At 40.7% G+C, this 12,440-nt stretch overlaps 1 protein-coding gene across 1 annotated transcript in view; it reads left to right on the top strand.

Moving 5' to 3' along the window:
* The window catches only part of trim9 (tripartite motif containing 9), a 47,954-nt gene extending 38,626 nt beyond the window's left edge, over nucleotides 1-9,328 (top strand). Inside the window, 9 exon segments of the mRNA XM_034227162.1 lie at nucleotides 561-699; nucleotides 3,316-3,351; nucleotides 4,667-4,707; nucleotides 4,709-4,738; nucleotides 4,740-4,790; nucleotides 4,792-4,839; nucleotides 4,841-4,975; nucleotides 5,513-5,677; nucleotides 8,810-9,328. Coding sequence (XP_034083053.1) covers nucleotides 561-699; nucleotides 3,316-3,351; nucleotides 4,667-4,707; nucleotides 4,709-4,738; nucleotides 4,740-4,790; nucleotides 4,792-4,839; nucleotides 4,841-4,975; nucleotides 5,513-5,677; nucleotides 8,810-8,887 — 723 coding nt within the window. The 3' untranslated portion in view covers nucleotides 8,888-9,328.
* Nucleotides 9,329-12,440: the final 3,112 nt, after the last annotated feature.

Here is a 12,440-nt window from a genome sequence, read left to right on the forward strand (position 1 = left end):
TGTGTGTGTGTGTGTGTGTGTGTGTGGTGTGTGGTGTGTGTGTGTGTGTGTGTGTCGTGTGTGGTGTGTGGCCTAGTATTACTATACTTGTGGGGACCTAAATCTGTTTACACAGTCACGTGTGGGGACTCGCCTCCCTTATGGGGACAAATTGGAGGTCCCCATGAGGGGAATCATTAATTTTAGGGTCAAGACTTGGTAAGGTTAAGGGTTAGGGTTAGGGTTAGGGTTAGGCATGTGTTGGTTATGGTTAAGGTTAGGATAAGTCTCCAGGAAATGCATGTAAGTCAATGTAATGTCCCCTGAAGTGATGTATACATGGTGTGTGTGTGTGTGTGTGTGTGTGTGTGTGTGTGTGTGTGTGTGTGTGTGTGTGTGTGTGTGTGTGTGTCTGCATCTCTATTTATACAGTGTGTGGGATCCTCTCCCACTCTCTGCTCTACAAACTCTTCTGTTTCACAAAATAAATCCTAAAATAAATCCTAAAGAGACTCTGTGTGTGTCATCACTGCACACAGCATGTCTCTGTAACAGTGTATGTATGTGTGTGTGTGTTACAGGAAGTGTACGTGGGCACGGAGACCATCTGCACAGTGGACGGGCTTCACTTCAACAGCACCTACAAAGCCCGGGTGAAAGCGTTCAACAACAGCGGGCTGGGCCAGTACAGCAAGACCCTCGTCATGCAGACCTCCGAGAGTACGTGAATACATCAAATACTACTTCAAATACTACTTATTTATTAATCTGGTGCAGACCTCTGATAGTATGTTAAGCATCATCTCCTCCTCATACTAGATATATAATTCTAAGTCATATTTATAAGTATTATAATTCTAAGTATTATATTAAAATGTTTTAAGGAAATACTCTGAAACAGAATTCAGTTGTTTCTTATCGTTCAGTCAGGATGTGGAGATAGTTTCCAAAGAAAAGAGCAGAGACTCGTCTTGAGTAACATTTTGAATGTAGGACTTTTATTTGTAAAAGAGTATTCCTACACTCTGGTACTTCTACTTTTACTAGAGTACAAGATCTGAGTACTTCTACTTTTACTCAAGTACAAGATCTGAGTACTTCTACTTATACTCAAGTACAAGATCTGAGTACTTCTACTTATACTCAAGTCCAAGATCTGAGTACTTCTACTTTTACTCAAGTACAAGATCCGAGTACTTCTACTTTTACTCAAGTACAAGATCTGAGTACTTCTACTATTACTCAAGTACAATATCTGAGTACTTCTACTTTTACTCAAGTACAAGATCTGAGTACTTATACTTATACTCAAGTACAAGATCTGAGTACTTCTACTCAAGTACAAGATCTGAGTACTTCTACTTATACTCAAGTACAAGATCTGAGTACTTCTACTTTTACTCAAGTACAAGATCTGAGTACTTATACTTATACTCAAGCACAAGATCTGAGTATTTATACTCAAGTAGGCCTAAAAGATCTGAGTACTTCTACTTTTACTCAAGTACAAGATCTGAGTACTTGTACTTATACTCAAGCACAAGATCTGAGTACTTATACTCAAGTACAATATCTGAGTACTTATACTTATACTCAAGCACAAGATCTGAGTTCTTATACTCAAGTACAAGATCTGAGTACTTATACTTATACTCAAGAACCAGATCTGAGTACTTCTTCCATCTCAGAGTAAGTCTGAAGTAGAGTGAGGCTGAGGCTGATACTGAATTTGTCAATTTAAGATCTGTATTACACAGTTCGTCCAGCAGAGAGCGCTGACAAATATATTTCTGCAGCATATATTAAAAGGGCAAGTTAAAAAACACCTGGATCATTTTCTAAATGACTTTTTTTAATCGTTCAAAGCCAATACAAAAATTGGGTTCGGCTTGCTTAATATTTATAAAATATAAATCTTAGTCAAAACATTTTATAGTAATTATTTGACTTTTTAATTCAAGCCATTTCCTATAATTATTAGTAGCAATTAATTAGTTGCTTTATTTAATGCCTTCCACATGTTTGTTTTTTAATGATGCAAAATGTGTCTAATAGACTTCTTTGACATAATGTTGGATTTATATAGTAATTAATCAAATTTGATCAAACAGCTGGCAGGTATTTAATTGCTGGTAATTAACAACGTATACAAATATAATTTGTATCACTTCAGATCCCAGACGAGGGTCTCACTCTCCTTCCTCTTTCTGAGTGCAGCGTTCATTCAAATATGATAAATCCTGACTGAATAATAAAGTGCTTCTGACTGTTAAAGACTCCATCTTCAGAAACACTTCTTACATGTTGGGGGAAAAAGAAGTTATTTGGGCAGATTTGAAAATATGCACTTTGAGTTTTTAATGATGTCTTTCAGAGACACGCGGGCCATCAAACGCCCTCGTCCTCTTTCATTTTCATCTGACACTAAAGTCAAATAAAGTAAACTTCTCTACTTGCAAGGATTTAAAAGAAGCAGCAGCAGCAGGAAGTGGATTCTGTTTGAGCTTTGACACACACACACACACACACACACACACACACACACACACACACACACACACACACACACACACACACACACACACACACACACACACACACACACACACACCATGTATACATCACTTCAGGGGACATTACATTGACTTACATGCATTTCCTGGAGTCTTATCCTAACCCTAACCAACACATGCCTAACCCTTGCCCTAAACCTAACCAAGTCTTCACCCTAAAATGTATTATTATGGGGACCTCCATGTTGTCCCCATAAGGGAGTCGAGTCCCCACACGTGACTGTTAACAGATTTAGGTCCCCACAAGTATAGTAATGCTAGGACACCGACACACACACACACACGTTTTATTCTCTATAAGTTTAAGATGTATAGAGACTATACAGATTATACTATTTGGTCATTTTGTCACATTTTTGGGTAATTTTGTTTCTCTTTTTGCAGTCGTTGTTCTCTCTATAGTCATTTTAAGTCACTCTGTGGTCATTTTGGAGGTTTTTCTGGTCATTTTGTGTCACATTGCGTTTCTTTTGTGCTTTTTTGGTAATCGTATGTCTCTTTGTTGTATTATTTGCAGTTACGAGTCATTTTCTGTTTTTTCTGGGTCATTTTTGCCTCTTTTTGTGGTTTCAGTCTCTTTGTGTTCAGAAAGAGTTTCTTCCTGGTTGTATCTCAGGGGCCTCGGACATTAGTGTTTGCTGCTGGTTTACCTGCTTTTTGTTTTTACTTTTCCTCCTCCTCCTCCTCTTCACCGTTTGCTCCCCGGCTACGCTGCACTTCCTCCTCCGTCTCTTCCTCCCCCTCTTCCTCTCCTCTCCTATAGCTGGACTCCCTCCATGTGATATTCAGTCTCTAGGCTCAGGTATGGCTCTCCTGCTTCCTCTCTTAACCCCCCCCTCCCTCTCATCATCAGTTCTCCTCCCCCCTGCAGAGGGTCTGTTTGCTGCTCCTGTTAATAAAGATCTTTCTGTCCTGTGGGAAATAAAGCGGTGCTATAAACGTTACTGCTCACAGTGACAGGGAAGGGGAGCAAACAGCCCCCCTGTGCACCCCCATATCTGTGTGTAGAGGATAACATGTTAGTACACCCAGAGTCCGACAGTCGGCACCGTTATCAGCGTCTGATTCAGCCTGTGATGTGGGTGAAGAGACCAAACTAATTACAAGTCTCCCTGCAGGTGGTTAGGGTTTTACTCACCACCAAGACCATGCAATTAATGTGCATTAAATGATGTTTAAAGTGCGTAAACAGACGCAGAATTGTTTATCTGTTTTAGTAACATATCCATCCATCATCTACCGGGTCGTGGAGGTATCAGTTCCAGCAGAGGGACCCAAACTTCTCTTTCGCAGAGATGAAGTCCCTCCACCTGGTCCTGGGTCTGCCCCTCGGTCTCCTGCCAGCTATCACCATATCAAACTCCTATAAAGATAATTAGAAGCAAACATTTTAGCACACATCACAATAAGACATTATTCTTTTTTTTAAATTGTAAATGGGAATTTGAAACAATGTTTTCAAAAAGTCCAAAATGCTGCAGAAATGTTCCATTTACTTACATCAAATAATCATAATAACCCAATTAAATATTTATTTTGGTCCGCTAAATCGTGTTTCCCTCTTTTAATTTGGCTGAACTGACCTTTTATGATAACAGAGATAATAAGAAATAATTAAAATATATAGTTCAAAATCTATTTATTAATAACATTATATAAAGTCGAGTCTCCAAGCTGATGAACACAAACGCCAGATATATTTGCAGACTGTCTGACACGGGTGTGATTTTAATATAAATAAGTTAAATTATAGAGTAATAGAGTATAAGATGTATTAACCATAACAATTATAGTAAGTCATCTAATCTTCTTTCTTATATTTCATATTAATTTATGAAGTTTTTACAGTGAAACTCACCTCATCTAACCTCCAGCCTCATCTCACCTGCAGTGTGAAATCGTCATCAGCTGTTGTGATGTCACTAATGTGTGTGTGTGTGTGTGTGTGTGTGTGTTGTGTGTGTGTGTGTGTGTGTGTGTGTGTGTAGTGTGTGTGTGTGTGTGTGTGGTGTGTGTGTGTGTGTGTGTGTGTGTGGTGTGTGTGTGTGTGTGTGTGTGTGTGTGTGTGTGTGTGTGGTGTGTGTGTGTGTGTGTGTGTGTGTGGTGTGTGTGTGCTGTCTCCTGGTTCACCTTCGACCGGGCCTCGGCCCTACCAGGACATCATCCTGTCCAACGACAACCTGACGGGTGTCGTGCAACAGCTACGATGACAGGGTGGTTATGGGTAATTCTGCGTTTGTCGCGCGGCGTTCACTACTGGGAGATGACGGTCGATCGCTATGACAACCAACCCCGACCCGGCGTTCGGCGTTGCCCGTAGCGACGTGCTGAAGGACGTCATGCTGGGGAAGGACGACAAGGCCTGGCGATGTACGTTCGACAACAACCGGTCCTGGTTCATGCACAACAACTCACACACCAACAGCGTACAACACACACACACACACACACACACACACACACACACACACACACACACACACACACACACACACACACACACCAACAGGTACAACACACACAAACACACACCCTACCAACCTGTCCTTGTTCATGCACAACAACTCACACACCAACAGGTAAACACACACACACACATACAACTCACACACCAACAACTCACACACCAACAGGTACAACACACACACACACACACACACACACACACACACACACCCCCCACAACACCAACCTGTCCTTGTTCATGCACAACAACTCACACACCAGCAGGTAAACAAACACACAGGTAAATAACTACAGGTAAAACACACACACACACACACACACACACACACACACACACACACACACACACACACACACACACACACACACACACACACACACACACACACACACACACACACACACACACAACTCACACACCAACAGGTAAACACAACTTAAAGTAAAGACATTGACAGGTAGACACAACAACTTCCTCATGTCTGTGTGTGTTTAGGACGGACGGTGGCATCAGTAAAGGAGCCACGATAGGGATCCTGATGGACTTCACCCGAGGTATCCTCATCTTCCTCATTAACGACGAGCAGCAGGGGCCGGTCGCCTTCCAGGGCCTGGAGGGCGTCTACTACCCCGCCATCAGCCTCAACAGGAACGTACAGGTACAGAGACATATTTCATTTTAAATGCTTACTGTTGGAAAAATATCACTCGTCACCGGCTTGAGCTTCAATCTCAGGATCCATGTATCTGTGATCCTCTCCAGAATGGAAGTAGTCATCACATACAGAGCATCAACTAGTTCCTGAACAGTGTCCTTCACATGCTGATATCCAAGAGAGGGAGTTACACAGTCACAAGATGGAGGAATAGAAAGCAGTATTCAATGTTTACTTCAGATTAGCTCCACGTCAGAAATGAGCATGCTTGATGTCTCTCTCCATAGAGGCTGAATCATCATGTTAATCACATAGCTATCATATGCCTCAAACAGTCCTGATGCTCTTCTAGGTAATCACACATCCTGTCATGTTCACAGCTACAGTTGGGATACCTTTGTTACCATGGGGACTCTGATATTGGAAGAGTACATTCAGTATTTTCACAACACTTACTATATTTTGTAGTTAATTTAGAAAAATAATCCCTGAAATACACCCCTTATTGTCTCGTGTTTGTGAAGTAGCTGCAGTAAAAGTCCTCTAGGCTTCTAAGTTTGGCGGGAAAGTTCCTGCAGTTGAAGAGGGTTAGCTTAGCTTTGCATTAATAGCGGAAATGGAGGGGAAAACCAGCCAAATGAACAAAAACCGAGGTGAGAAAACAACAGGAAGTCATTGGTCCAAGCCAAGAAAAGAGCCATATAAACCAGCAAATGATCTTTTAGTGTCTTTTTAGCTGTTTCCCCAGTTCCATACCCTACTGTATGCTGAGATGAGTAAGCTTACCCATTTGTGCGATTAACTGATATGAAAATGTATTTTGATGAAAATAAATTCAAGTTGGTGGAAAGATATTTTTTTATTTGATTAGATTTATTTCGAATGTGTAAAACAATAATACAAAAATGTTGCATGATAATTATTATACAATACAAAATTAAAGGTCCCATGTCATGCTTTTCCGGTTATCACCCGTCCCCTTGTGTGTTATGTAGGCTTTCTCTGCATGTAAACGGTCTGCAGAGTCACAAACCCTCAAAGTACACCCTGTAGCGAGTAAAACTCTAACACAGAAAAGACCTGTCTGTGCTGCCCCAGAACGCCTCGTTGGACATTTCTCTTTTTCCATTGTTTACTTCTTGGGTACAGTGACGTGCCCATACCCAAATGGACAAATCCACGGACTTCCTCACACACACTCAATCTTTTCTCAGCTGCAGCACCGCCAATTTCTCCTCCGCGGGACGTGGCGAGGCTGTGAGTCGGTGTGTGAGCACACACAAACTCCCAGCCAGGCTGTGTGTGTGTGTGTGTGTTGGGGCTGGTTTCGGGCTGGGTTTAGCTGTGTCTCGCTGTCTCGCAGACGGCCACTGGGCTCATAGGGAGGGGGGGGGCAGGAGCTCCAACAAGCCGTTTTAGGACAGAGAGTGAATACACATACTATACAGAGATGCTGTATGAGAAACCAATGTGAGTTTGGAACATTGAACAATGTAAATGTATTCTAGTAGACCTCAACAATGGAATTATGATCAGTGGAAATGGCCATGACATGGGACCTTTAAGCAATGTCAAATTGATATACAAAAATATTATTAATTCTAAATTATTTATATGTGGTGTCAAATATTTGTGTACAGTAGACATTTAATACAAATAATGTTAGCAATCTTTGTCAATTGTTAACAAATCCTTTCTTTGACTATTGTTTAAAGTATGATTTTATTTTTTACAATTGACCTAAAAATGTCAGTTTGATTTTTACCCAAACCATATCAACACTTTAAACCAATCAGAACACATTATGGCATTTCCTCTTCCTATTTCCCACCATTTAACAGTTCATAATGTATTTATAACCTGCGAGGATATATTATTTAAGAGATTTCCGAACACTTTGAGAGTTTGAGTCATGCACCGCTCCATTAGCCGCAGAAACAGCTGCAGGGTTGTTTGAGCCGTCTTTACGCTGCAGGCAGATGCAGAGTTTTTAACTTAGATTATGAGTTCAGTTATTATTCATTAAAACTGCTTTTTAAGTTTTACAAACACAGAGGATTAAAGCTTGAAGGGGGAAGCTTCAAAGACTCAACAGCAGTGATGGCTTTGAATGTCTTATTGCTCTGTTTACTGAGAGATAATCCAGCAGCTCCCTCTGCAGGCTGGACATATATTACAGCTGAGACACTGCAGGGGAATGGGGTAACATATTTAACTAGCAGATATCACCGTGACCCCCCACTTCACTATTGACATTAACACTTTATATTACAAGTTTTCTGACAAATTAGTTGTAATGCTATTTTTTGGTGAATTTAAGAGAAATCTGCAGACACAAACAGACGGGCCATTTCTCAATGTCGAGTAAACCTGCTGCAGAGCCACTATTCCAAGTATACTACGTCATCGAGTGGCGCCGCAGGACTGTTTAAATGCATGTTAAATGCCCAGCATTCGACGCCCACTCGATGACGTAGTATACTTGGAATAGTGGCTCTGCAGCAGGTTTACTCGACATTGAGAAACGGCCACAGAGTCACAAATGATCTTAAATCACCTTTTGAAAATCTGGAAAGCATTGCACTCGACTGCTTACCATATACATTAAAAACACATAGTAGGATATGCATGTTAAAATAAATGCATGCGGTCCTTTTAAAACAAACACAAACAATGTAAGCGGTAGTTGAAAAATATTTTAGTTTTTTTATTGCAAGTTTTCTCAAATGTTATGGTTAAATATGCCGATGAGGCATTTTGTTATGTTACATTTTGGTGAATTTAGGAGAAATCTACAGACACATTCAGTCAAATAAACTCCTTATTGTGGATTTTGCATAAAAGTAGAAGTGTTATGTATAATAATAATAATAACTGAGATGCATGTAGCGCCTTTCAGGGGACCCAAGGTCGCTTTACAGCAGGAGTAAAACAAACCAAAACCAAAACAGTCGGACAGACAAAACAACCAAATTAATTAGGGGCCGAAAGCCTTGGCTAACAGATGGGACTTGAGGGCCCTTTTTAAAGGCGTCAAGTGTAAAATAAGAAGTGTTATGTATGACAAATGCATTAAATACATGTGTTTCCATGAAAAGCCTCATGTTTTTTGTATGTAAATGTGTTTTTCTGCAGATCACGCTGCACACTGGTCTGCCCATCCCTGATTTCTACACCACTGGGGAGGCAGATCCGGCCAACTCGGTCTGCTGAACACTGACCGCGGCGGGGGAAACCTCTCCAGGATTTCCCAGGGTTCATCCTGCCTGTCAGTAACTATACCCCCCCCCCCCCTCCTCTCTGTAGGAGGCCCAAAGCCATGCCTTTATCATGCATAAACCTTGGACACTTGGACAAACTGCAGCTCTGAAATGCACCGTGCTTTGAAATCTGTTCTGTCAAGTTACAGTTAGTTAGAAAATCCTGTTTCAAAATGTGCAGTGATCATAATAACCGGTTAAAGGTCTCCTATTATACTGTCTCCTATTAGTGCTGATTCTCTGTCTGTTACTTTAGATGCAAATAAGGAGCCCCTCCCCACGCCCCTCTGAGAGAGATTTGGTTCAAAAGAACTCAATGGTGCTCTAGGAGGAGATTCAGGTGATAAGGGGGGGGGGGGGTTACCTTGGTTGCTGATTGGCTAATGGTTACACAAGCCAAAACATCGTTATGACATCATAAAGTGTCCAAAATCTGATCAGCTCATTTTCAGACAGGTTTTTATATAAATGGATCAGGACAAAAAGAGAGAGAATCTTTGTTCCTGAAACTTTCAGAGTCTCTTTCCACAAAGGGGACACATGTTGATGTAGAAGAGACATGAAGAAGAGGGGACACATGTAGATGTAGAAGAGACATGAAGAAGAGGGGACACATGTTGATGTAGAAGAGACATGAAGAAGAGGGGACACATGTTGATGTAGAAGAGACATGAAGAAGAGGGGACACATGTTGATGTAGAAGAGACATGAAGAAGAGGGGACACATGTTGATGTAGAAGAGACATGAGGAAGAGGGGACACATGTTGATGTAGAAGAGACATGAAGAAGAGGGGACACATGTAGATGTAGAAGAGACATGAAGAAGAGGGGACACATGTTGATGTAGAAGAGACATGAAGAAGAGGGGACACATGTTGATGCAGAAGAGACATGAAGAAGAGGGGACACGTGTTGATGTAGAAGAGACATGAAGAAGAGGGGACACATGTTGATGTAGAAGAGACATGAAGAAGAGGGGACACATGTTGATGTAGAAGAGACATGAAGAAGAGGGGACACATGTTGATGTAGAAGAGACATGAAGAAGAGGGGACACATGTTGATGTAGAAGAGACATGAAGAAGAGGGGACACATGTTGATGTAGAAGAGACATGAAGAAGAGGGGACACATGTTGATGTAGAAGAGACATGAAGAAGAGGGGACACATGTTGATGTAGAAGAGACATGAAGAAGAGGGGACACATGTTGATGTAGAAGAGACATGAAGAAGAGGGGACACATGTTGATGTAGAAGAGACATGAAGAAGAGGGGACACATGTTGATGTAGAAGAGACATGAAGAAGAGGGGACACATGTTGATGTAGAAGAGACATGAAGAAGAGGGGACACATGTTGATGTAGAAGAGACGTGAAGAAGAGGGGACACATGTTGATGTAGAAGAGACGTGAAGAAGAGGGGACACATGTTGATGTAGAAGAGACATGAAGAAGAGGGGACACATGTTGATGTAGAAGAGACATGAAGAAGAGGGGACACATGTTGATGTAGAAGAGACATGAAGAAGAGGGGACACATGTTGATGTAGAAGAGACGTGAAGAAGAGGGGACACATGTTGATGTAGAAGAGACATGGAGAAGAGGGGACACATGTTGATGTAGAAGAGACATGAAGAAGATGGGACACATGTTGATGTAGAAGAGACGTGAAGAAGAGGGGACACATGTTGATGTAGAAGAGACGTGAAGAAGAGGGGACACATGTTGATGTAGAAGAGACATGAAGAAGAGGGGACACATGTTGATGTAGAAGAGACGTGAAGAAGAGGGGACACATGTTGATGTAGAAGAGACATGAGAAAGTGGATTTTGCATAATAGGTGACCTTTAAAGCAATATAAGATATGTTGAACATTGCTCCTATTTGCTTTCTTGCCAAGTGTTAGATGAGAATATTGACATCTGATTGGGTTGCGACTCTTTTCATTATATATTACCCTTCAGATTATTTTCCAGATTGCTTCAGAAAATATTAACAAATGTGCATCCCAGGTTCCAGAGTCCAAGTAGATAAATATTCAAAGATATTCAGTTTAATAAAAGCAGCAAATAATCCAAATAAGAAAAGCTAAAAAAAACAGCAATGGCCTAAGCTTTTAATCAAATATCACAATATATGATATTTTAATCATTAAGCCTGTACTTTAAATATGAAGTTACAGTTGGCAGTAAATATGGTAGCTTTGGATTTTTCTAAAATACTTTAAAGTTTTAGAGTTGCTGGTTGGAGCATTTATTAACTTTGGTGTATTGCTGCAATGATCCCTGGGAGATCCGCATCACAGTCATATCCGCATCCGTGCACACGAGGCGCTTCTCTTAGTGGCTTGGCTTCTGTATCGTCTGTAATGAACTACAGGAGGGATTTTGTTGGTGTAATGATCATGAGAGCGGGCAGGTGTGTGCATTAAAGTGTGTTGTAAATGATGATGAAGCTCTTTCAATAAGGTGCTACAGCGCCGCGCTACATTCTGCTTTTTTTTACTGTAGGTGACTAAATCCTGGTAGTTTTGTAATACTGTTACTGAAACGCAGAGAGGTTTATAGCTAAATAAGTTATTGATGTTCAGAGTTTTTTCAATGAGAATTTATCATTGTTCCTTTATTTAATGTACAGTTATTACAGAAAGGGAAGAATCTTAATGTTGTCGCTTTAAAAAATGTGGTTTGTAATTTGTTCTCAAACTGATTATGTCCCGCTGAAGCAAACAGGAAAGGGAACGATGTACTGGACGTTGTTTTGGGCAACAGCCTCCGCAACAGGAAACAATATGGAGCAATGCAAAGTCATGCTTAGCACAAATACAGGAAGCTATACTAGCTAGGGAATGTTATCTTTCTAGCCAGCTGTTGCCAAAAGTGTGGCTCTCGTAACTTCAATTGGAATTATCTTTGAACACCCTGTGGTTAGACTTGTAGTGCGGACCTGACCTCTGGGTGTCATGAACAACATTTGGTGCCAACTAAACAAGTACATTTTGAGATGTTTAACAGAACAAGGGACATCTTTGCCAGATATTTATGGTATTTGTACTTTTCAATAATGCAAAAAGTGCCAAAATGTATGATAATTTAACCATTATGTGACACTTGAATTGGCAGATTATCTAATCTTCTACTGTATGTCTCATTTAAATTAAATAACAGAGGGAAAAATAATGATCCTACGTCTGTGTTTTCGTAATTTTTTCTCATGTCCCCTATCCCAGGGCTGTCAAACTCAAATACCGATTAAAAAATCGGTACTAGTCGAGGGTCGGACTGGTTCAATGTTTATTGAATGAATTCATTACACATATTAAACCTGGAACTAACAAATAGTTAAAGTATTGCCTATATAAACAACATTAAACATTACAAAATCAGTTTCATTCATTTCTTATGGCTCTATCTGCAGCTTTTCCGGAGTCATTTCTTATGATTACATTTTCCCACAGGCCAACAACAGCTTCAACAAAACTATTCCCCTCAAAGAGAAAAACA

The sequence above is a fragment of the Gymnodraco acuticeps genome, unplaced genomic scaffold (assembly GCF_902827175.1).
Source record: "Gymnodraco acuticeps unplaced genomic scaffold, fGymAcu1.1, whole genome shotgun sequence".
Taxonomy (NCBI): Eukaryota; Metazoa; Chordata; class Actinopteri; order Perciformes; family Bathydraconidae; genus Gymnodraco; species Gymnodraco acuticeps.